This window comes from Xiphias gladius, chromosome 11, assembly GCF_016859285.1.
Source record: "Xiphias gladius isolate SHS-SW01 ecotype Sanya breed wild chromosome 11, ASM1685928v1, whole genome shotgun sequence".
Lineage (NCBI taxonomy): Eukaryota > Metazoa > Chordata > Actinopteri > Istiophoriformes > Xiphiidae > Xiphias > Xiphias gladius.
The window spans coordinates 17,584,740-17,610,912 of record NC_053410.1 but is presented as its reverse complement, the minus strand read 5'-3'; the positions used below and the strand labels follow the sequence as shown (position 1 = coordinate 17,610,912).

Below are 26,173 nucleotides of genomic sequence, written 5' to 3'. Positions count from 1 at the left end.
CGCCTTCGTGGGAGCTCTCCTGTGACGTCGGGAAAGGTGAACTCCCCCACCACCCCCTCCCTGCGGCCAAAATGTGATCCTGGGTCAGCAACTCGCCACACAAGCTGTGCTGAAGCCCCAGCAGTGCGTGGTGTCGGAGACTGTCGCAGTCGAAGCACAGTCCGCCAGGAGTTTCAAACGTGGACGTTTGTCTTTCGGGCTGTTGCGGGACACGAAGCGGAGGCGAGGAGAGCTCAGACCGGTCATGGCAAAGAAGTCAACCCCAGGCTGGTTTGGAGCTTTTCTCTCTACAACGACCATAGTCAGTCTTGTTGGAAGTCCGGTCCGGGGTGAGTTGTTTGTTTTTGGAGGGTTTTTTTTGGAGTTTTTTTTTTTTTTTTCTCTTTTTTTCCCCCCCTCCGCCCTTAAAGTGAGATTTCAGGCGTAACTCGATCCAAAGTACAGTCGGGACCAGTTCACCGCATGATGGACTGCAGCTGGAACAGATTTAAATGCCAGTTTAAACGACTTTACGCATCCGCCCCAGCAAAGCTTAACGGATTTCTCTATAGACGCACAGAAAGTCCTGAACATTTGTTTCCTAGCGCTAAACGTGTATTTCCCCCTCCTCCTATTTAATGATAGTAATAAAAATAAGGCTTATTCGGCTGCGGGAAGCAACAGTGTCGGTAAAAAAGACAGCTTATGATCACTGAAAAGTATTTTAAAACTTTCAGTAGATAGACTGCCTTTGTTTTTTATTTTTATTTTGTGGCCTAATTTCACCAGTCCTGCCTCCATAGAAAAAGATTTTGATTTATAGGCTAAATATGAATCTAAATGTTCTTTTTTAGAATAATTAAAACTGATGGCTGCTGAGACATTAAGTTAATATATTGATTAGTCAATCATACAAGGTGAACCCCCAACTATTTTGATCATCAGTTAATCGTTTACGTTATTTTTTAAGCATTAAAGCCAGAAATTAACTGGTTCCAGGTTCTCAAATTTGAGGAAATGCTGCTTTTCTCGGGTTTTGTATCACTGTCAATAAATAAAAATTAAATTAAAAATAAATAAATTAATGAAATTTGATGGCCATTTTCACTATTCTGACTTTCAACAGACTAATCGATTAATCGATTAATGAAAATAATAATTATTATGTCACAGGCTCATGATCTTTGAATGCTTCTTTATGGTGCTTTTGTGAATTTTTAGATGTGAACATATACCAAGTGACTTTTGATCTAAAGTCTTTGATTCTTATTTTTATATTATTTACTATATATTTATTATATTCCATATATTTTTTTATGTTGTATAAAGCAGAAACCCTATTTTTCATTCAGTTTGCTGTCAGTATTAGATAATCTAACGGTTCCCTCTATAAACAGCCCAGTATTCGAGGATCCGGTTTCACCGAACAACCCGGACCTCAGAGCCTCTTGTGATACCGGGCCGTGTTTCAAGGGTTTATCTGAGCCCGGATCAGCTCAGACAGCTGCACTTCAGGCCCACCACAGGCTCCATCCAGCTATCAGAGGGCCATGAGGCTAAGTTCAACTGCTCAATCGACATCCCCGATGCCAGGGTGGAGCCCACCATCATCTGGGTGAAGAACGGCCAGGACCTGGCAGCAAACGTTCAAACGGTGGTGATCAACGAGCTCCAGACAATCACAGACGGGGTCACAACTCTCCTCTCCACTGCCAGGTATGTAAAACATGACGGCGAAATTTGAAAAAGCGTATGACAGGCCGACTACACAGAATGATGTGTCCTCATGTACTGTATTACAGCATTAAAAATGTGCAGAGAGCGGATGCTGGGGAGTATTGCTGCAGGCTGAGTATCGGCACCACGATGGTAGAGTCTCAGCCAATCATCGTTGAGGTGGATGGTGAGTTTTAACATGATATTGGCTTTGGGAGCTTCTTCTTCCTCGTTTTTACTGATGCCCTCGCGCTTCTTTGATCTGTCCATAGGTCTACCGACATTTATCCATCAACCCGAGGACAGGAACGTAACAAGAGACACACCTTTCACGCTATCATGTGAGGCGGTGGGACCTCCAGACCCTGTTCGAATCCTCTGGTTCCGTGATGGATTGCCTGTTGATGATGATCATGACTCTGCCAGCAACTACTCTGTGTCAGGTGAGAAACCAACAACACAGTCCAGTTTTCCTCATCTCTCTCTCACAGACACAGAGGTCATGTACCTCGCAGTCATCTCCACAGTAACAGCTGTACTCTTTCCCTCTTGTTTAATTTTACTCTCAAGTTGGTGAAAACCTCTAAAGAGAAGGGTAATTTCTTGCTGTTTCCTTACACATAGTTCAACAAATGGTCAGAATATGATGCTACATCAGTCTGAATGACACCGTGAATCAGATAGAAAGAAGCTGATGATGCACTTTGTGGTTTATCGCACTCAGATGAGATTCATGCTTTGTTCTTTTATCATTCTGAAACGTGTTAGAGGAGCCGAAGAATCTAAATGTTTGATCTAAATTAAAAATCAAAAGTGCTCCTTTAAAGTCTGATCCATCCGTGGAGATTAATTGAAAGTGCTTTTTGATCATGCTCTACATTTGTGGGTTGTTTTTTTTTGAGAATGGCAAGAGTAAGGAGAACATTTTTTTACCAGAAGAACTTCTGGCTTGTATAAAAATGTCGTAAAAGTAGAGTGCTGCAAATAATGCATCGCTAAAGTTTATTAACCAATTAAATGGTTTCGCTTTGGTTGACGTCCTTAGTGATTGGTCAGCTGAAATAAAGGGATGTTTGGTTCTTTGATAATGGTGACAAAGCATGGAGGTGGTCTCACTCAGCTTGCATTACTTTGTTGGTGGTTTCTATTCTGCCTTGTCCCTGCTGCCTCAGCATCTGTACCCTGCTTCCCCGCAATGAGATTTATCACCACGGTTAGTGTCACTGGGGCCTCTTGCTCCACTGCTGAATGGTTAATCGTGGTGATTTATGCAGGGTCAGTGGTTTTCGTAACACCGCTCTGCTAGCTGTACACTAGATAGAGAGGAAGATTGACACCACTCACAGATCTGTACAGCAAATATCTAGCTGGAGCCAGCAGCTGGTTTTCTTAAAAAAAAGCAAATAAGCGTACTTACCAAAATTTTGAACTGTTGCTTTTAAAATGAGGGTGCGCCCAACAATTATTTACATTATTTGTTGCATAAAATGTCAGAAAATAGTTAAAAGCCCAGGTTTACATATTGAAATGGTTTGCTCCTAAATATCTTTGGGTTTTATAGTCCATAATCTTAGGATATTAAGTTTAATAACATAGAAGAATATGAAAACCATCAAATTTTACAATTTTAAATTTTAAAAGCTGGAACCAATGAAATTTAAGGATTTTAGCTCAAAAAATACCTTAACAATGAATCTGTTATCAACTGTTAGTCAATTGACAAATAATTAATTGCTAATTGATTTCTGGGCTCTACGTTAAAGCGATCATCAAAGTAGCCATGATTAATTTTCATAAATGTACTGTGTGTAAAAGTGAAGACTAGGAGTTTTATTTTCATGTAATACTCTAAGATAAACGAGGAATTTTCTTGAAATAATGTAGCATTAACTTTTGAAAAACTAAAAGAACTGCTGCCAAAATGTTTTTTTTTTTTTTTTTTAAGTGGGCTCTCCCTTTCTGGCCTCAACCGCCCTCTTCTTGAATTCAAACATTTGTTATTAGGAGCAAAACATTTTGCTCTGAATGCTCTAACCCTTCATTTTCAGCTCGCCGCAGGCTAAGCACTCCTGCCGTAGTCAGTGAGTGGTGATAGAGCCCGAAGCTGAGGGGGTTAAAGGTTCAGAGCTGTGCTTTGGTCCAGCATGTGCAAGGGCCTGGTCCTGGCTTCGGGATGGAAGGCTGCACAGAGAGTCTGTTCGGGGGTTGACCCCGGGGACAAAGACCTCATTCAGAGAACGGCCCACTACCCAGCAGGGAGGGGCTGGACACAGAGGCTGGCAAGCTGCAGGCTACCAGAGCTCTGTGCAGGACCAAATATTGGCACAATAAAAGAGTGTAAACCCACTCTTCTGCATACTCAACTCATGCATACTATGTGCCTAGGGCCCCTTTTCCCCTAAAGGCTGGACTCCATGATATCATCCGAGTGCAGTGGTAAATTATTGTTTGTTTTATTTTAGGAATGTCACTGGCATGTATTTGTCATTCATATTGCTTGAAATCAGGTCATCAAATGTTTATTAAAGAGATGCAGAAGTGGATGTGGTTTTAATTTGGGTTATGGAGAGCCTTCGTATCGGCATTTCTTTATTTAATCTTTCTCAGGACAGCAGCGGAAGATCGGGCTTATGGTGGCAAGTTGAACCCAAGTTTGGCACTTCAACATTGAAAATACAAAAGAAACGGATGGAGCAAAGGGAAAAGTCATAGGCTTAGTTGTAACCTGACAGAGTAATTTGTGGCTGTATTTGCTGCCCAAATATAAAAATGGAAAAATAACTTAGACATCTCAGGCAGCTCAGTAAGCTGGAGCGCTCCCAAACCTGATAATTACAGGCTGCTGGGTCTAGACTGCAGGTCTTCCACATTATACATATGGTTCTTCCCTCTCATTGGCTACTCTACATTTACTGAACGCTTCCATCATTTCTGATGTTTCCATTTGAGAGGCCAACCCATCTTTTTTTTTTCTCCATTGTTGTTGTTTCCTTTTTGTTTTCATTTACTTGCCAAATACAGTGTAAGCAGAAAAGGTAGTGCTTGACCTTTATTCAATTCCCTTTTCCAAGAAATATATACCTTCAAAAGAATTTGTGTCTTTAGTGAGCCATGAGATTGAGATACTCTTAAAATCTTCTCTGTCTTTGACCTAAAAATAGATACTCTACTGTAGGGGTTCTATGGAGGATCAATTCATGATACCACTGCTGCATCATAATCCACCTCTCTGTTGTCGTATATTAACACAGTATTTTCGAAACACTCATTTGTTATAGCAAAATACTGCTGGATACATGCAAACAGGTACTCCCATGTTGCTCTTTCACACTCCTTGTAGCTCTGTTAGAGACTCTGTTAAGACCTTTTAGCCGTATTTTAACACGATTATGAATGGAACATACTGATCATATGTATAGGCAGCAGAGAAACCGATTAATGTGTAATTGGAGTGTAATTGGAGAAGGTTTTGTGTACATTGTGATACTGTTTCCACTATGAAAATTTATCACCACTGGCATCATTTTAAAATGACCATAGCACAAAGAGCAAACAACAAACTATGTACAGCAATGCTTCAACCCAACAGGGGCTGAAATTTCAAGACTCAAACGACAGATTTTGGGAATATCACTTGAAGGTAAAGCTGCCAGTGATGTTGTGACATCTGCTAACTTGGCTTTTTTTCCTCTTGTCCCTTTGCTCTTTGGTGAAATTCTATAAGAATGGCCAGTTTCATTTAGGATGACAGTCAAACGTGCTCAGTTCCCGCTATGCCCTAACCATCTGTTTGCCATGCAGTTTGAAATGAGGCATGTGGTGATTATATTTACACAGCTTGGCTGGAAATGCACATTTCTCTCAGAACTTAAACATCCGTTTTATTGTCTGATTTCAATCCATGTGATCCGAAATTTATTTTAAATGTTTTTTGTTTTGTTTTTTGTTTTTTAACGTGAATGTAACTTAGATGAATGATTCAATCAGACCTATTTTAACTGAGGCTCTATCTTTGTGCAAGCAAACGTACTGTGGTCATGGTTTGAGTGAAAACTGAAACACTCTTTACCCCGGTGCTCCCAAGCAGAGGAAGGCAAACTAACGAGGTCTTGATATTCTGCAGAATGTAAACAAAACATCCTAAGTTGGTTCCAGTCATCTCTCACAGGCTGTTCTGTGGCTGGCTTTGTGGAAAGGTTTTCTGAGATAGAGACAGTGGAAAACAGAACACAAAAGGGACATTATTTAGCAGCTGTCCCAGTCCTATTCTAACTGGCTAGATCTGTGGTTGTTGAAAGATGAGAACTTTGTGTCCAGGGAAAGAGACCAAGCAAAAGGATTGTTACAACAGTACATCACACTGGAGAGGCACAATTTGAGCTTACTGCATGTGTGAAATTTTGAGTTATAATAAAGAAGTTAATCATCCATAAATCTGTTTTTTTGTAACATTTTCCATCTTGCTTCTCCATTAAGGCTGACATGGCGCTATTGCCCCAGATTCACCTTTGACACAGAGAGAAATCAGTTAGTTTGTCCAAAATGTAGAACCTCACAAGAATGTGTCTGGCTGGCTTGTGCTTAAGGTTTTTCTTCCCAGTTTGAAAGTAAAATAACACCTCAGTTGAGGTTGATTTGCTAAGATATTTAGTGCTATCATGACCTTGAGGATTGGTTGTTTTGAATTCATACAACATTGAAGTACTACATTGTCCCTTCCAACGTGTCAATTGCAGGTGTGGACAAGCACACTCAGTTCAGCTGTGAAGCTTACAACGCAAAGGGAGTTGCCACCTCCAGAGAAGCAAATATCAACATCAAAGGTAAAACTATGTCCCTGTGGGCCTATTAGACATCCCAAGAGGTTTTTCATGCTCTGTAAGCTGAACATTTGCCTCCATATTAGGGAGTTAATGAGGGTTTTTATGGTGTTTCGTAGTGCCTCCCAGTCCTGTGTCTAATGTTACTGCAACGGCAAGTCAGTCCAATAAGTTGATGTTGAGCTGGAGCCCTGGTCACGATGGCTTCTCTCCACTCACCAGATGCCACATCAGGGTAAGCCCCACATCTGCACAAGCAGTGCTGTCATTTAATGTCCTCCGATTGTTCCTTACATGTACTGTTGTTCCGTCTAAGGTTAAAGAGGTGAGTCGGCGGAAGGGGGAGGTGACGACCACCCGGTTCATCAACGTCACAGTGCCGCCTTTCCAGTGTGAGGTCCCAGGGCTGCAGGCTATGACGTCGTACAACATGAGTGTTTCCTGCAGCAATGACGTGGGAGCCTCTCCTGTCACCATGTGGATCCAGAGCAACACCACAGAGGGAGGTGTGTGAGAACTTAAGGAACCTTGGAATACTTTGCAGGTTGAATTTTTGTCGACTTGGCGATACACCAGCAGATTGAGTGCAGTTGCAGTAGATACTTGCCTGAATCGGGGGAAGTTGAGCAACCACCTGCTCTGCTCCCGGCAAGTCCCCTTCAGAGGAAAGTCATATCCACTAAATCTCTGTTGTTTTCCTAAGGGGTCACATAGGAAATAGGAGGGGTCTCACTGAGAAAACACAAAGCTCTTACTGGGTGGAACTGCTTTTAATTTCCTTCCTGAAACCATCACAGGGGATATTTTAGGTGAAAGATTTGATATGCTGCTCCAGGAAGTGCCTACATTCCAAAGTGTAATCAAAGATTTCAATGGAGTTGCAGTTTTAGTTTCTCTTTTCTTTCATTTTGTGATAACTCTCGATGATGTCTCAATCCACCGGTTTCCCATGTCTTGTCACATTCTCAGTGCCATCAGTATATCCCCGAAATGTCACAGTACAGCTGAACGGGTCCTGGCTGGTGGTCAGGTGGAAGCCTCCACCAGATGATAAGATAAATGGCATCCTGCGTGGTTATGATGTTATTGTCAGACATGGCATGCAAGAGAAAAAGGTGAGTATGTCAGCAATGCGGTAATTTAAGATTTATGTAGCAGTCACGCTCATTTACATTATTAACTAAATAAACATTAGGAACAAAGGGAAGGATGGGAAAAAAATACATATAACAGATTTTAAATTGTAATCAGTGATTTCAATGCTGTGTGTGTGTATGTTCATTTTGGGGGCTGAAGTTTGTGATGCCGTTGAACTGTATTGCATTCTACAGAGAGATGTATCTGTTATTTAGTCTACCCTCATTGATATAAATACACCCACAGAGAAAACTGAAACATGATTTATATCCATTTATACTGATTATATGTATATTAGTATATTCTCCCTCATATTAGGGATTAGTATGACTCTCCTCATATATATTGTATATTAGGTAAAATGAACAGTAGTTGTGCTATTGTTCATAGTCATGTTCACGGTGTTGTCATAGTATTTTGAAAATTTTTGATAACCATTACTAATGTATGACAAATATGAAAAGAATGAGCCTCGCATATCGGGAATATGTGATCCTCCCTTTGTCCTGTTTACTGAACCAGAGGTCAGCTTCCCTATTATCAGTGAACAAGAGTTTTATCGCTCTTCTCAAGAATCAACGAGGCTGGCTTTTTTTAGATCTACACTCTAAGAGAAGGCACAGTTTAACTTAATAACAACCTCTTTTGTTTATATTAGTTGTCCCGTGCATTATTCCATTATGCTGTTTGTGTGTAGTCTTGCCTCTGTTACTGCATTGGTGCTCTCTAGTACAATTGTGTGTTTCCTGTCCCTTGTGTCTGTGTCATAGTCAAAGGAAGCTGATGGTGTGAAAACTGGTAATCAGTGTTTTTCCTTATTTGGCATGAGACCATGAGTCATCCAAGATCGAATAGAATATGAATACAACGGGATGTGCACCATAGACCCAAATGTCCTTATGTGCTGTCCAGTCAGTTGGTGATGTTATTACACACCAAGACTTTGTAATGGTAGCAGTGACTGGAAATGCGAACAAAGGCTACTTGTTTAATCCTCATTCACCTGCTCCTACAAAAAAAAATTCTTGAAGTGAAAAAGTCCAAAAAAAAAAAATAGCGACAAACTCAATTATAATCACTATAAATTAGAGGAATAAATTAGTACTATTACTTGCTCATAATTTTGTGTGTTTCATGGTAGACATCAACCACACGTTGCCTTGTGTTTGGTGCCACAGACATGGCAGACCATTAATCATGGGTTCAGCATTCCCCATCAGACTGTCAGCACATTAGTGGAGCAGAGGAGCCCCAGATGCTAACATGTGGTGTTGCGAAATACAGGACTATGTCTGTCACATGCTCCCTACCACTGCAGCTTATCCAGAAACTTTTGTCTCCTTCCCTTTTTTCGTAGGGAGTGTCATAATATACGATAATCCCCAGTATCCATTTCACAGGGAAGTGACAAGGTGAAATTAGCTTTAAGAGACTTTTTAACTGCATTTGTTGTAGTGCATTAAGTGGAAAGGAGGTAAAAAGCAGGAGACAACAGGTTGAATTTTCTCTCCACGAATATAACGATTGATCTTAAAATGTGTTTTTTTTTTGAAAATCAAATAACGACACTAGACACAATCCACATTTAAATGATCTCTGTTGTTGTCTGTTGTTTAAGATCCACAGTTACACCACCACGGTCTCTGTACCTGTGCAGGAATTCAACACAACCTACATTGTGGAGGTGGCTGCATGCACACAGGCAGGGAGCGGCATGGTCAGCCCACGAGTCTGGCTGTTTGTGCCAGAGGACAGTAAGCTCCCCTATTGATTTATCTCCTCACTTCATTACCTGGGAACTGTCAACTTTATAAAATGGCCAACGAAGTTCAGCTGATGTATTGTACTGTACTTGAATACTAGAAAATGGTTCTAGGAATGGCAGTGTCTGCCGATTGGTCAGTTTCTTTGGTCCAGATTGGTAATCTCAGCAACCATAGGATGGATTGTATTTTGTGTCTAGTGCTAATTAGCAGATGTTAGCATGCTAACACCTTACCCCTACATTGTAATTGATTATGGTAAATAAAATGTATTAACGTGAAATAACTAAAGATTACTGCAATGAAATATCCCATTTTCTTTTGTAATATAATTCAGATATGTAATCTTCATTTTTGGATTTTGGATATCCCATTTGCTGACTGTTATGTGTCTAAACTTTGATCATGCTCATCATTTCATCTGTCTGTCTCAGAATCAGTTGTGTCCCCATCGTCCAGCCCTGACACCGGAGTTCCAGACTCTGTCTATATTGTGCTTGGCGTGGTGTGTGGCATCTGTTTTCTGCTGATTATCCTCTGGGGGGGTATCTGTGTACACAACAGGACTTCTGACTCCTGGTTTGGGTATGCTGACTTCAATCTTTCACCTTCTGAGCAAACACAGTGTTGATTTAATCACCAACCTTGCTCCAAGTTTGATTGTCTTATCTTTGAAGTTGCTACCAATCACTCTTTTTGAGAAAAGTTTTTCTGCATGGGCAGCCTTTCACTCAGTCATTACTCTGACTTAAAAACATAAAAGTTTGATGTTGTTGTATATTTGGTATGGACACCTGGGGGTAGTGAGTAATCCCGCTGCAGCAGTAGGACTTCCCTTTGCTTCCTCTTAATCACCACTGTCACCTGTAATGACTGTGCAGCTGGAGAAGCGGACAACAACTACCGGTTAATTCCCTGGAATTCATTATTATGAAGTCTGTGAGTCAGACTTGCCACTCAGGATAGGAATGTGTCACAGGCTGTTGATCAGATAGGAAAACAGTATCTGAGCCCATTCAGGAAAGAAACAACTCAGAGGGCTGCCTCACTATGACCACCTCTTCAGCTGAATGTCTGTATATGTGTGTGTGATTACAGAGCTATAAAGAATTTAGTGAAAGGATTAGCTCACTGTTCAGCATTCCCTGTTTTTTTTTTTCTTTTTCCCTGTCTCCCCCTGCAGGCAGATGTTTGGAGGTGGAGAAAAGCCGCACCTTATCGTACAGTACCAACCCCAGAGATCCTACAATCGATCAGCCATCGGAGTCACACGTATGTTCTTGGATGTACCACTGGGAAAATAATATGTAGACATTTATGTTACCCTGTTTAAGACACATTTTTAAAATGCACAATAAATTGAGAGGGTCCTGTCTGCAGTTGGGAGCCTTGGTGTTAGTGATGAACTCCAGGCCAAACTCCAGGACGTGATGGTCATGAGGAACTTGCTCTCGATAGGGAAGGTTCTTGGAGAAGGTGAGGGAACAGATTCATTTTGGGAAGTGTGTACGCAGAGGAAACATGCCTCTCCACATCATTATATCTAGAGTTACACAGATAATAACACAAACTTTGCAGAGTACGAAGTATTTATGATTTGTTTTAATTTATCAGGTGAATTTGGCTCCGTGGTGGAGGGACATTTAAGAGAACCAGACGGAACATCAGAAAAAGTTGCTGTGAAGACAATGAAATGTGAGCTTTCCATTCCTAAAATGCATCCTTTGATCATCTCCAAACTATTAAACAAGTAGACTTGCAAATATTGAACTCACTTGTCTTCAAACAGTGGACAGCTTCTCTCAAAGGGAGATTGAAGAATTCCTAAATGAGGCGGCCTGCATGAAAGATTTCAACCATCCTAATGTCATCAGACTGCTCGGTAGGAGTAATGTATTACCTCTTTAAAGAATGGTGGAATCCCACTACTCTGTTCTGTTCCCTGGTCCATTTTCATTTGCACATTCTGAGATTAATCGTGTGTACTGGCTTGTTCCCTTTAGGTGTATGCTTGGAAGTAGGCTCAGGACATTTTCCCAAGCCCATGGTCATTCTGCCATTCATGAAATATGGAGATCTGCATAGCTTCCTCCTGCGCTCACGCCTAGGAGAGAGTCCAATGGCAAGATTTCAGCCAGACCCTGAAATACATATATTATATAATATATTATTATTACAAGAAGTCATATTAACTCATAATTATTATTATTATTTTTTTTTACACAGTTCTTGCCCACTCAGACACTCCTGAAGTTCATGGTTGACATTGCTTTGGGTATGGAGTATCTCAGTGGGCGTAACTTTCTTCATCGTGACCTGGCGGCTCGCAACTGCATGTAGGTTGCAATACAAACTTTTTTTTTGGTCACTTTTAGATTAAGTGCAAAACTTATCTGGGACTATTTACCAGATTTTATTTTCCTGTTTTATATAAAGTCTGTTCCTTGTTTGTCCCGCAGGCTACGTGATGACATGACAGTGTGTGTAGCAGACTTTGGGTTATCTAAGAAGATCTACAGTGGAGACTATTACAGGCAAGGCCGGATAGCCAAAATGCCTGTAAAATGGATTGCAGTAGAGAGTCTGGCAGACAGAGTTTTCACTGTAAAAAGTGATGTGGTAAGCACCTCCATCTGCTCCCGTCTGTTCTTTACTGTAAGTCTTTGGTCGTGGTACACAATATGGGAACGTGTTAGATAAAAGACAACTATCGTCTCTTCCAGTAACAAAAGTCACTTTAAAACAGTGTACAGTCACAGAAAGAAGAACTGTACCCTGGTCTGCGCTCTCTTTCACTCATTACTTTCTGTTGTACTACGAATGAATTTCAAAACCTTTTGTCTGTCTTTTACCTTATTTTTCAGTTTTTCCCTGCTTTTGTATTTTTCAGGACTCTAAAAGTAATAAACAGTAGATTAAAATTCAATTTCCTGAAGTATCAGGTGAAAAACAAAAGCCATCTTTTGCATTGTTGACAAAAAGGCAGAATTCACGCACTTGATATGTTTATTCCCACTTCTGTAACATTAAAAATGAAAACCAGAAATGAAATCTGAAAGAGAGAACACATTCCCAGTTCTCACACCTTAATAGGGGACTGCAAATACAAATGTACATTATTCTTTTGAAAATTGTTTTTTGTACTTTTCACATCAGCCCCACTTTAAGGATGAGGGTTTATCTAGGAAAGTATTTATATTTCTAGATAGCAGAGAAAATGACAGGTTGTTACATGCACTGTAAGTTATTCACACGATGAAATATCATCTAATGTTAACATTTCTGTGTCTTGTAGTGGGCATTTGGCATTACCATGTGGGAGATTGCTACACGAGGCATGACACCCTACCCTGGCATCCCAAACCATGAGATTTATGACTACCTTGTTGAAGGACACAGGCTGAAGCAACCAGCAGACTGTTTGGATGAGCTGTGAGTGTTGTCTCTTCTGGACACAAATGTTGAATTTGGCTTGGATTGTTTTGGAGGTAACAGAGTCAAGACAGACTATGAAAGTAGAGTGGAACCCTTTTTGTCTAAATGCAGGAATAGGGGTGATTTTGAAAATAAAACAATTAGAACAGGAGCATTTATGCTTTTCACGGGCACCTCAAAAATAATTAGTTGTTAAAATGCTGTAACGTGGATGTATTGGAGCTGAAGTTCCACTATACAACCCCCTCCTATGTGGTCCTCCCTTTCTCCTTTGTGTTGCAGCAAACTACATGGTAAACTTGAACACCTTGAAGTTGTTTTGCAATGGACTACTGATATACAGTATATTCCGTTTTTAGTTCTCCTCATTTTGGCTTTCATCCAGTCCAGCAAACTGGATGGCTTTGCTCACCACAGCCATTGAGGTGAAAGTGTATATACAACTTGCAAATGTGTTTTTAAAAATTGAGATTTTACTGGAAGGAATGCCTCCAGTTGTGTTAGCTGCATCCCAAATCAAGACATGATTTAAAAAAAAAAAAAAAAAAAAGCTTTATTAAATGATTGTTCCTTTTATTTATCTGCATCTAGATATGAGATCATGTACAGCTGCTGGAGGGCCGATCCACTGGACCGACCCCTCTTTCCCCAACTGCGAGAAATGTTGGAAAAGCTCACGGAAAAGCTCCCGGAGTCTTTCAGCAAGGACGATATCATCTATATTAACACCAGCTTTCCTGAGGAGGACCCCGACGGGGAAACACTTCCTGCAGAACATCCTGTGTTCAGCTCCTCCCCTTCCTGCAGCCATCGGGCAGAAGAAAATTCAGTAGTTACTGCGGACATTCATGGGAGCGTGGAGGAGGAGGAGGAGGAGGAGGAGGAGGAGGAGGATGATGATGATGAGGACGGTGATCGTTATGTGGTGGTGATCTCCTCTGCTCCTTCCCTGAGATCTCCTTCAGCGGACATTCCTCTTTTGTCGAGTGACGCTTTAAGTTAAGCAAATGGAGACATGGTCACTGATGTGACAGGCATGGATCACAGTTCAAGTGACACTTCTTTCCTGCTGTAACGATTGGTACCCAGCAGATTAAAACTAAAAAAGCTGTCACCTGGATTCATCAGTACTAAACATTTTTCCTCGTTGCACTGGGAGCACCTTGACATTTCCTGACGTGGACTTTCTATAATATTGTTATACAAACAGTTTATGCTTTACATGGACAGCCTATATGTCAGTGTTAGAAATGTTGCCTATGTGTGTCAACATCAAACATGTTCATTCACTATGTTCCAATAAGCTTGAGATACACTGAACTGTGAAACTCTTTACTGTATTGAACTGTTGCTATGTGTATATATAGAAATGTACAGAACATTTATAAAGTGACCTTGTATACTGTAAAAATAAAAGCTTTATTGACTCATTTGAGACTTGATAATTAAACTGGGATATATTTTGCCAAGATTTCTTCACATTGGTCACTATGATAATTATTGTAGTGGGAAAAAGCTCAAAATATCCACTTGTGTAAAAAGTAGGGGGGGGGTACTTCAGTAAATATAATAATTTAAGTAGAAGTCTATAAATATAGCCTACAATTAAACGTATAAACAAAACTACTCATCCTTAAAAAGGCTTATTTCATCATTGATGCATAAATGCTGAAAAATAAATAATCATAGGAGTCAGATATGTTAGCAGCATAGGTGTTAACTGCCATAAAATGGAAATATTCGGGTGATTGCCAGTACCTCAAAACTGTATAAAAATAAAATAGCGAATGTAGATTTGAGTTCGTTTTTATTTTTCCATCAACACTCAAGGTAGCGGGAATGGATTATGTGTCCTACTCGAGGAAACTTGAGCAGCTGTCACGTTGAGATGGTAAAAAGGCACGAACTCATCTGCGTCGCCTTTATTTCACCTTTCTGCCTGCGAGGTAGGCTGCGAACAAGTCAGTGCGATGACCGACGGAGATCCATCATGTCGGAGTAAGACTTTGTTCCTTCGTAACAGAGAGCAGTCTTAACAGCCTGCTGGGACGGCAGGGGACGACAGGGCACGCAGGTACAGTCAGGCACAGTCCCTGCGGGTTCCTCCTCCAGCCTTTGCGTCCACGGTGCCTCCCTGAGGGTAGTGTCGTCTGAGCCCACAGCGAACATGGCTACTACAGTCGGGATGAGGACGTGGTGCTGTCCGACGAGAGGAGTTTTCTGTCCATGGGGAGTGCTCCTCGTATTTTTACTCGGTACCATAAATGCGGTTGTTGCAGCTCCGGAGACAGGACTATGGAGAATCACAGTTGTAAATGTGAGTATCTTACTGGAAATACTTGACCCGCTGGGTAACTATAGCGCCGGGTAGCCAACGTTAGCTCCATTAGCCTTGTTATGCTAGCTCGCTATCAGCTGCGAGAGCGGTGACAGTCGCGTTACCTGTCCCGCAGTCAAGGTATCGCCTTAACCGCTCTTGGCTGCGACTGTCTGTCCTCCGTAGATTATGATAAAGTGTGCCAAACCGAAAGAGCAGAGTATGTCGCTAAGCTAGCTAATTAGCAGTTAGCCCTGAGAAGAAAAGCTGGTGAGCACCTTTAGGTTAGCGGTCCGCTAACTAGCTGGTTTCATCTCAAGTTAGATGGCTGTCCAAAGGGTTTGGGCTATTGACCGAGTTGCCGAGAGACACTCCAATGTATGTGTGTGTATGTGTCTAACCCGCCGACCAGTTCTCAGCCAACACTTGAGAGTCCACATCACATCATTGAGAAAGTATACAAGAAAGAACAACCTGAAAGTTAATCTAAATTCGAATTACTCACTCCTGTAGAGTCCGTCCACTATTTTAGCACTATTTTAGTACTAATGCACAGTCCCCAGACTTAGTCCAAGGAGACCTAGAAAGCCTTGATCCATAATTTAAGTACTGAGAAGTTTCCGTTTCCCCCCGTTGTTGTCTCTGTCTCTGTATCTAGGTGCAGAGGCAGGTTGCAACCTCGAGAGATAGTTAGTCTGTCACTGAAGTCATGCAGACTGACATACACCCTCACACCCAGCATGAAAGTTTCCACTTCACCTGATCCACGCGACTTTTTCGCTCTTCACAAACACAGAAAGGGACCCAGCCTGATTGGGTTTGAACCCAGGACAGTAGTGACCACTGAGCCCCCATCCTGCCCAAATGCTTAATCAGTTCACCAGTCTAATTATATCTGTTTGACAAGAAATTTACCCCGTGGTTTCTCTCCAGCTCACAAACCCAATTTACTGTTCCGCAGACCTCAAGACCACTGCTGTTAAGGAAATCCATGTATAAAGACACTGACATTGAATTGAAAGGTAAGACATAGACAATGTGCTCATGACCTATCACAACAAGTTTTGCCCTTTTTTGTCCCTTGTGTTCATCATCACTTGCGTCTCCTTCTTTTAGTTGTGTCTTTTGGCTGTCCTGAGGAGGTGACCTTCACCATTCACTGGTTTTTGAAATACCACCCATGTCACAATGCATTCAACAACATTGAAGTAAGGACAGAAGCTTAATGTCACACTAAGCATCAGACAGTCTAGACTTGATTGTTTATGAATGCTGAATTCACTGACTGTCATTGTCTGTAGGAAATGTACGATAGAACACCTCTGAGTCGTGGGGACAGCCTGGATCCAAATCCCCTCGGACAAGGAGAGTACATCGAACACAAACACAGTCCGATAACATGTAACAGTGGCCTGCGCTCTTTCCCAATGCTCAAAGTAGGTTTTTTTACATTACTCTCCTTAGCATAGTCACATACTTAGAATCATGGCGTTTATTATCTATTATTTATTATCTGTTTTCTTTATTATAACATCCAGTAACAGCCTGTGTTTTCCAGAAAGCCAAGGCAGATCCACATCCAGTCTCTCCACCTGCCAAGGACAAAGTGCCAGTAAGAAAACATAAATGCTATTTGATTTGAGGAAGTGTTTCGTTTAGTGTGTTTTTTTTCAATAAATGGCTTCCACACACACAGTATTAAATTATTTTTTAAAAGTGATAAACACTGAATAATTTTTTTGTAACACTGCAGGACGAAAATGACACCAGATGGATTACTGAGGAGTATGACAGCAGCAGCACCATGAAGAACAGCAGTGTGAATATCAAAGACAACATCATAGCCACCACGTGGAAGGACGGGCCTTACCTGCTGGTTGTTAAGATTGTGTCCAGTAAACAGGATGCCAAATGGAATTTAACAGGTGAGATTTTTTAAAAGCAATATACTGTGTGACTAACATAGAGGAACATAATCACCCTGTATTATTTTACTGCAATGCAGTTAGAAGCATGGATTGACTGAAAAGTCTGCCAAAGTGGTGCATTCATGTGCAGAAATGACCTTTGCATTCAGAAGCTGGCTTGTAAATGCAAAGGTGATTAGCAGTTGACACTGAAGAGTCAGATTGCAAAACTTGTCACAACCACAAACACATTCCAAACGTGGTGGCAAATCCTCTCTTGCTTCATTTGTTTAATATTTGGATTTTGTTTTTCCAGTTAATGTGGTGATGAGAGGCAGCCATGGCTACATTTCTATCACAGAATGGCCTCTAATGATTGTAAGTAAATGATGCAAGGAATCCATTTTTGTGAGTTATCTCAGGAACATGAATTACCCATTTGTAAAATAAATGTACATTGATATTATATGTCCAGGTTTTTTTCCTGGCTCTAAAGGAGGATTGTATTTTACTGTTTAGGGTTTGTACATGTCAGAAATTAATTGGTTATTTACAGTACATTGAACAATACAGAGTCAAACGATGTGTCCACTACTTTAAAGGGACAGTGCACCTAAAACTCAGTAATAATGTGACTGAAAAGTCGCATTTGAAAAGCCAATGCCTTTGAGCATCACTATAATGAAGTGATCTATAGCTGACAAATCCAAACCCTAGCAGATCTCACTGAAGCTGAATGAATAGTCAGTACTCTGAAGATGTTTTTGTATAAACTGTACATTTTTGTGGAATTTGATCTCTAACTAATGAAGACCAACTGCTCCCATATGCGTTTATAGACTAATCCCTCACTGTGTGTTTTGTAGTTCTACATGGTGATGTGCATAATGTACATCCTGTACGCCCTGCTGTGGTTTGTCTGGGCAGCGTGCTACTGGAAGGATCTGCTGAGGATCCAGTTCTGGATAGCAGGGGTCATATTCCTTGGGATGGTGGAGAAGGCCGTCTTCTGCGCCGAATATGAAAACACCAATGCTGTCGGCTCTGCTAGTGAGCGTCTATAGATCATCACAATATATTTTTACCATTTTCATGTGAGATAGTAAGATGTTTGGTTTATAAAGGTTTTTTTTTTTTTTCCCACTGTTACTGTTGCCTTTAGCTTCAGGCTTATTGATCTTTGCCGAGCTGGTCTCTGCCCTCAAGAGAACTTTGGCTCGATTGCTCGTCATCATCGTCAGTCTTGGCTATGGCATTGTAAAGTATGTCAGCATAAATCTGTACACAGAGATACACAGATACAGTTTATTGAAAATCAGGCAACAAACTTGTTTTTTCTCTTTCGTCTTAGGCCTCGACTCGGGACAGTAATGCACAGAGTTGTTGGGCTCGGTATCCTGTACTTTGCCTTTGCTAGCATTGAAGGTGTCCTGAGGATTACTGGGGTGAGTGGTATTATTGTTTAAAATTCAGATCAGTCTATGCAAATGTGAGAAATAAAAATTCCCATCAGAAGGTAAAATTCAAATTGCTAATTTAATCTGACCAACACTCATAAAGACCCAAAGATATTAACAACATTTTGAATCAAAAGAAAGAAAACATCCTTAAATCAGAGAAGTTGTAACCAGCTAGTGTTAGTTGGCAAATTTCAAACTACTATTCAATGATAAAAAACTGAACTTGATTAAGTTTCTGATGATCAGTGAGTCGACTCATTGTGTCACCACTGTTTGATTGATAAAAGAATTGGGACTGGCAGTGTTAAAGATCTGTGGTTTGTTGTCAGATTGTGTTTTGAAGTAAAACTAACTTCACAATTTGTGTATTTCCTTTATTTGCTGGGGGGCCGAAAATCAAGGGTCGAGACAATGGCCTCGCTCTCATTACAGCAATTGTTCTGGCTGTGTTTGACTCCTGTGCCATCTGGTTCATATCCTTCCAGTGTGTATTCCTCAGCAGCAGCAATAAAAACAAACAAAGTGGACATATTTGTTAATTGATCGAGCCCAAGTGATCATGAGTATTCTTGCCTTTTTGGGTGGGACGATTGGTTATTTTCCTCTCTGCACTTTGGTGAATGCTCTATATTTTACTTTCTGTGCTACTTTTTTTTTTTTTTTTTTTTTTTTTTTATCTCCCATTTTGTGATTTTTCTTTCCACATCTTTCACCCCTTTCCTTGTGTCCTCTGGTCCTGCTCTGTCCTCCCTTCCAGGCGAAAGACTCTGACTTGGCCCTGCTGGCCAACATTCCCCTGGCTCTGCTTGACTCCTCTCTGTGCTGGTGGATATCCTTTTGTGCACCTACAATCTTTCCCTGTGTGGTTCCCCTCTGCTCCTCAACTCCTTCACATGAGCCCAAATTAGACCAGGATAGTTTTGTTCTGCAGCCATCTTATTCCTTTCCCAGATAATTACCAGTGACTGTGTACTTCCAGTACAAGTTTGCAGAGAGACGTACTGCATCTCAGAAGCAATGGCCTTGCATTAATCATACATCATGTACTGAAATTTGTAACAACTAATTTTTTCTGGTTGGTGGTTTAACTGCTCTTGAAATTACCCATACTCAATATTTGTTTTCTGGCACAATCAGTGACATTTTGCTATGTTGCTATTAATGAACTGTCTTGGTGTGAATGGGCAGAAGTGACTGATTTGCAGGCCCAACCACCACCCATTGCAGTTGGTCCTTTTTAAAGATGATATAAATATGGGTGCCAGTAAGGTGGGCAATGTGGATGAAATGCTCTGTTATGATATATGTAATTTAAAGGTGCTATATGTACTTTTTTGCCATCGCTACATAGCCAACGTTACCATTAACAGCTGTTTACTTACCAGTCGCCTAGAAGAAACATTGCAAGTTCAGCATCCAACTTCATTCATTTACGCACCACTTCTTCATCCTCTCATGTTGAATTGAAATGGGCTTTTTATGTAATATCTGCCACATGTTTACCTTGACTGCTATTAACATCTTTGTCAGCCTGGCACAAACTATCAAGACTCTGAAGCTGAGGAGAAACCCTGTCAAGTTGTCACTCTACAGGCACTTTACAAACACACTGATATTTGCTGTGATTGGTAAGTGTTATAGCTATACTTGCAATTACTCATGATTTCTAGTTATTTGTATTTTCATCCATATAAAACCTGTAAGAAAACACACAGTAAAGTATCTCCAAAAAACAGTTGTCTCTCAAACTTTTCCATTTCTTCCCTCAGCTTCCATAATTTTCATGGGTTGGACAGCAAAAAAATTTCGGCTAGCAGATTGCCAGTCTGTGAGTTAGGTTTAGCATGTTTATCAAAAAAAAAAAAAATATATATATATATACGATTTTAGGTTTACGCTTTGTTGATAATTAGACCGGTTTTTGTGTAAAGGATTGGATTGAGCTGTGGGTGGAAGATGCTTTTTGGAGGTTCTTGTTCTCCCTAATTCTGCTCGTCATAATGTTTTTATGGAGACCGTCTGCAAACAACCAAAGGTACGTAGTACATTAGGACTGTTCAACAACCTGAACTGAATTGGACACTTTCTTCTTTTCCCTACTGGTACTTTATTATTAATTATTTAATTCAATGATCACAGGTATGCTTTCACACCTTTGATCGATGACTCTGACGATGAGATCGAGGAGTTCATTGCCTCTTCAAACATTGGTACAGTAACATCATAGACGTGTTACTTTTTACCCAGAACACTGCAAACATTTGGAGTGTCTAATAGTCTTGTTATATTTATTTTTGTTTTTTCTTTGTTTTGTTTTTTTAATTCACAGCTGATGGCATAAAGTTGAGAGCGACTAAAAGTGAGACAAATGGCACAGTGAAGCCTGCAGAAACTAACCCAGTAAGTAACACAACTGCACACCTGGTTTGTAACAGTTCTGTATTACTTGGTTGAATTTGGTGTGGTGTATTAAATATTAAGCATATATGATAAGAGTAGTTGTCCAAGTTAAAGAAATGCAACTTTTCAAATGTCCCATATTTCAGCAGATGGCAGTATTTACTTCTTTCATCCTCTGTTTGTACTTGTCCAGGATGAAGACTTGAAATGGGTGGAGGATAACATTCCTAGCTCTCTGACTGATGTGTAAGCATCATATAACATTTATATTTATTGACCGAGCAAGGCGTTTTCACAAGGTTTGATTCTAAAAGAGTCTGTCTTTGGTCCTATTTCTCACTGCAGAGCTCTACCAGTCCTGCTTGACTCAGATGAGGTATGAATTACATTACTTTTAATCTGCAAAACACGATTCACAAACTTGCTTCTTTAACCAGAGACAGTTAATCTAGATATGTGGGGGTGAGTAACATTGTCCAAAAACAGAAATCAAGAAAGCTTTGCTTGATAATGTTAGGGATTAATTTCACATTGCTATTTTAGTAGCAATATGAGGATTGACTTCAGGGTGTAGTGGCAGGATCCATGGTGAATTTTGTAAATAACTTTTAATCCTTAGCGGCCACTGTGTCTATGTTTTTCCCCATTCCAAAATCTAGTATGGATTTTAAAAGTGTTTGGAGGGTGATGTTTTTTCTTCATTTCCTTTTATCAGTTCTATCAGTTGTAGCCTTAGTCTTTTAGCTTGTTATTGTGTATGTAGCCATGAAATGCATTTAAGACCCATTTTACAAGATTCTCTTTTTAAAATAAGTCTGCAAAAGTCAGCCAGAGACATTGTTTTCAGTCAACTTGCTAGTTACAGCTGATAAAATCTGCCAACAGCACAGCAACATCGACAATTGCCAGCTAGAAATGAGAAGCCTCCTTTTCTCTATCTCTTTGTGAAATTAAGGGCCCGTTGTTTAAAAAATTACTAATAATTTCAAGCAGTAAACAGCTGTGCAAAAACAAAAAGTTTGACAGGCATAAATAAGGGGAGCGGGGCTTAGCAGATGTTACATTGTGTCCTCTACAGTCTAAATAGTAACAGGCAATAACATTGGTCTTCTGGGATTCTTTTCTGAAAGTGAAAAATTTAAACTTGATAGCCTAGGCAAAAATATAAAATGTATATTATATATTTGCATATTGTTTCCCAGGAAATCATGACGACAAAGTACGAAATGTCAAAGCTGGAGTGAGGCAAAGCATTTCCAGCCTTCAGCTGACACGGAGGGATAACACAGCAGCTATCCCTGACTCTGCAGCAGGGTTTTCTCCAGGATTTCCAGTCGGGTGGTGGTGGAGTGCCATTTAGGTTTTCAGGGGATCCTCCTGAATGTGTCCTGCTTCGCAGGGTGGTGCAGGTCACAATTTAGGAAGACCTCTGCTCATTTCCTCAACTTCTGGAGAACAAAGAACTACCAGAGGAAGACTGTCTTTTCACTGACCAACTGGTTCACTACTTCCCTGATAAGATCAGTTTTGAGCCTTTCTTTCCAAAGAGAATGTTTCATTTTATATTAAGTGCTGTATTTATTTCTGTTAAGTTGATGTGATTTTATTTTATCAGAGAATTCAAAACAGTGGGCCTCATGCATGAACATATTTGAAATCTACATTAAGTGTCTTTTTGAGGGTATCTACACATTATTAGTTGGTGGTAATAAAATACGATGCTTATTTATGATGTGGAAAAATAATTAAAAGGCCTTTTTTTTCAGCAGTAATTAACTATAGGAGTGATTTATCTAAGCTATTTTTGCATCCAGAGGAGAGTTTGACTGATTAATATCAAACAGGATTTTTCTTTATATATAAATATAAAATTGTTAAGTTTGCAAAAGTTAGGGATTTCAGTAAATGGTGTGTATTTTTCATGTGACTGTGAGTGTATGAAGTCCCCTTTTTTTGTTGCCAGCATTTAAATTCTGAGACGAGAAAATTCTGAAAATTAAATTGCTGTAACTTTGAATAAAACATTTGCTCTTATGCACTTTGAAGATCAAAACTGTGCCTACATGAAGTTCTTGTATGAGGCCTAATCTGTTCAGGAAACTGAGAATAATATGTATAAAAGTGTTGTTCATGTCTCAGATCGAATATACCCAGCATCCTCTGTATTGTTGCGTGAATGCTTGTGAGAGGGACGAAGCACAAACAAGTAACTTGTACAGTTTGAATGAAATGTTGCTGGGTTCAGTGTAGTGTAGTGTAGAGTTATGGTTTGCAGTCATGTTTCTACTTTATGTGTGTGGGTGGCCAGGTTTTGTGTCTTCTGAAGTAAGGAGCAATGTACTGTATGTATGTTGATATGGAGTGTAATAATCTCATTATTTATTTGCGTTTCAAGTGTACTTATAACTTGTTAAAGTGTGTTCACCATGTTTATTCTAAGTGTGTTTACGATGTGTGCTTCTATTGTTTCAATGACTTGGATCCTGAACAATCTCACAATGTGTTAGGCAAACAGCAGACTGCAGCTTGTTTCATATTTCTTTGCAATGTTTGCTTTCTTTGCCGATAAAATAATTTTGTTGGTTTCTCAGTAACCTTGATAACATTAATTTTCTTTCAACTAAGTCTTAAGATGTTAATTTTTTGTGGTTATTTTTTGAAAATGGCTGGCATGGTTTTTTTCTCTTTGTCAGTGTAGTTTTGGAGTTGGAACTCGTCGTCTTCATATTTCTTGTCTTGAGTAAATCCTGTCTGTTTAGGCCATGCCATATTATGACAGACTAGAAGAGTAATGTGGTTAGCACAAGCACAAGCTGATCATCTGAATGAGTTTATGATGTCACTGTTTTATTTCTTTTTTTTTTTTTTTTTTGAAACATGGAATAGTTGTGCTTATGGTGGCAAGCTGTCCCTCTGTTATATAAAACTGCAGCCACCTGCAGTGGACCTTTATTATTTGTACAGATGGGTTGTGGCTTATTCCTGTTATTTCATAATTCCACTGGTGGTGAGGTATCTGGATAATATGACTCCGCTCTTTCTTTTTCATGGGTGTCATGAAGAACTAGGCTTGAACTTTTCATACCAGCAGTTTTCCTCTCTCTTCCTTCTCAGGAAGTGTGTACACGCAGATTAAATATGAATTGAATACAGGAGAATATTTGTTTCCGTATCTGAATTTCAGAATTAATTTGGCAATAAAAATACATATTTTACTATGCGGTTAAAATCTGTTTTTAAAGCTGTCTTGCAAATACCAGGTTCATGAGAAAATAGAAAAAACAGTCGAATGAATGGACTATTGTGAGAAAAATTATGATGTATGATAATGAAACAAAGATTGAAACACTAAGAGGAAAGTTTGAATGAAGCCCAGTTACAGTAAATATAAACCCTGAATATTTTTGCCAAACCATTAGCCCTTAATAGGCTTGTGACTGGGAGGGCTTATCCTTTAAAATGGACATCACTCTGTTCCAGGTACTGGGCTGAAACACCAGTTTCAGAATTTGTACCCTTCTCCACGAAAGAAGAAAGACTTTGAAATGTGCAAACATTAAGAGCCCATATACTTTTACTGCAACTATACAATTATGAAATCACAAATAAAACCAACCCAATCTCTTTGTGGGGACAAACAGAAAAACGTGGCCTCATTTCGAGAAAAGCCACGTGGCACCGGGAGCCGCAGAGGCTCGGTTCCTCTTTGACAGTTTTACTTATGAGCAACCTGCTACATGAATTTATCTGGTTTTTACAACTGTTCTCTTGTTGCTGACACTAAGACTGCATCAAATCGTAGGATATTTGTATCAAATATACATATGCCATTATTATGGCCTGTAATAGCAGGTTATAGGGCACTTCAAAGTCAGAGACAAAAGCAGAGGGGGCTTCATTCTGCTTTCCTATTACTCTCACATATTTCTGGACCTCTTCCAAACATTTATCCCACATGAAAGATGATGCATAGACGACTTCTCCCCTTTCCGGCATAATAAAAGTAGAGCAAAATTCCTCCACAGTGCCTTTCATTCTGGGCGAACCCACCAGCAACACACGTGCCTCTTTTCGGTTTTGATGGAGATCCATAGATTTAAAATGTTTCTGCTGTTTCACTTCACAACGATTTATGGTTTTGTGCTTGAATGGGCAAAGTTAAGAGATGTTTTAGGAGGCAACTGAGTATACTGCAGCTCAACATTTTACTGCCCCTGGTATTTCAAAAGTTTCCGATGTGGAGATTTTTTCCTCCTTTTTGTGAAAAGGTGCTTGTGCTTTTTGCGGGTGGCACGTAACCAGGAGCTTTAACTACACTATTATACACACTATAGACGTGCAGCTATACCAGACTTCCTCACTTGCCAGAGTTCTGCTGTATTTGTGCCCATTTCGAACAGCAGTTCAGCCTTGACAATTAACAAGGCACGGGAAAGACATTACAGACTTCGTCAAACTGATATTTACCGCACTGTATCTTTGCGTGTACCTACTGTATGTGTGTCCACCCCTGATGGATGGTGCACTAAAGTCACCATGAGCACGGAGAGGGAGACTAGACAGAAGTAAAGTCATCATGTTTCTGTGACTCTGACATAAACGAGTGTAAACCACACTGTGCTGGCTTTGCCTCAAGGCCCTCACTGTATATTTTTATCATTACTCTCCCACAAATGGCTTGTGTTATGTAGCTCAGTGCTCTCCAATTGTCTCTGGCAATATCCTTCTGCCTGAGAATGGATGAAACGTGAACATCAAACAGCCCGAGCACAGGCCTGAAACAAAGGCTGCAATGTGAGCGCTCCTGGTCTGGTTACTGAAGGAAATTAGGCCTGCCATTAAGGCACGTTGTCATTTTCAAAGCAATGTGTGCCGTCATAGCATGTGTTTTGATCCTCACCATCCACTCCCTCCTGAAAGCATGCAGCTCTTCTGGCCCCTTCTATTGCAATGTAAACCGGTGGATGGTGACAGGAGAGGAGTGAAGGAAGTTAAGAGAACACATGTGGGGAACATTAGTCTCTTCTTTCTGTAACAAATAGACACACAGAGGTATGTTTTCAAAATGTGACAGATAGTTCCATGTGTTCAAGTCAAATAAAAATACTGTGAAATGCCTTTTGTGTCTGAGACGTGGGGATTGCTGCTTTGACTTGTGTTATTGGTGAGCTGCGGCCCCAGGGGTTATATTATACAACACACATTCTTCCTCTCTAACCTTTTATCCGTTCATCCAGAG

General features: G+C 40.2%; 2 protein-coding genes across 5 annotated transcripts; both read left to right on the top strand.

Moving 5' to 3' along the window:
• On the top strand, window positions 1-14,321 carry mertka (c-mer proto-oncogene tyrosine kinase a). Its single transcript, XM_040139542.1, has 19 exons — window positions 1-329; window positions 1,377-1,695; window positions 1,782-1,882; window positions 1,968-2,138; window positions 6,432-6,518; window positions 6,635-6,750; window positions 6,832-7,021; window positions 7,485-7,630; window positions 9,271-9,406; window positions 9,850-10,000; window positions 10,599-10,687; window positions 10,796-10,891; window positions 11,030-11,110; window positions 11,205-11,297; window positions 11,419-11,537; window positions 11,642-11,751; window positions 11,875-12,034; window positions 12,711-12,847; window positions 13,442-14,321. Exons 1-19 carry the CDS (start codon window positions 245-247, stop codon window positions 13,851-13,853), a joined length of 2,799 nt encoding a protein of 932 aa, XP_039995476.1. The 5' UTR covers window positions 1-244; the 3' UTR covers window positions 13,854-14,321.
• Window positions 14,322-14,993: 672 nt separating this feature from the next.
• Window positions 14,994-25,916, top strand: tmem87b (transmembrane protein 87B). 4 transcript variants are annotated; one of them, XM_040139503.1, is made up of 19 exons: window positions 14,994-15,167; window positions 16,129-16,189; window positions 16,284-16,375; window positions 16,469-16,603; window positions 16,726-16,779; window positions 16,921-17,092; window positions 17,391-17,452; window positions 17,941-18,124; window positions 18,237-18,336; window positions 18,426-18,519; window positions 19,292-19,363; window positions 20,054-20,162; window positions 20,304-20,362; window positions 20,466-20,569; window positions 20,674-20,744; window positions 20,864-20,934; window positions 21,113-21,180; window positions 21,280-21,310; window positions 22,137-25,916. In XM_040139503.1, exons 1-19 carry the CDS (start codon window positions 15,018-15,020, stop codon window positions 22,176-22,178), a joined length of 1,731 nt encoding a protein of 576 aa, XP_039995437.1. In that variant the 5' UTR covers window positions 14,994-15,017; the 3' UTR covers window positions 22,179-25,916. The 4 variants fall into 4 exon arrangements, with proteins under 4 accessions (XP_039995437.1, XP_039995436.1, XP_039995439.1 ...); XM_040139502.1 differs by lacking the exon at window positions 19,292-19,363 and adding an exon at window positions 18,936-19,007 and having other exon boundaries at window positions 22,137-24,950; XM_040139505.1 differs by having other exon boundaries at window positions 21,128-21,180; window positions 22,137-24,948.
• The last annotated feature ends 257 nt before the right edge of the window (window positions 25,917-26,173 follow it).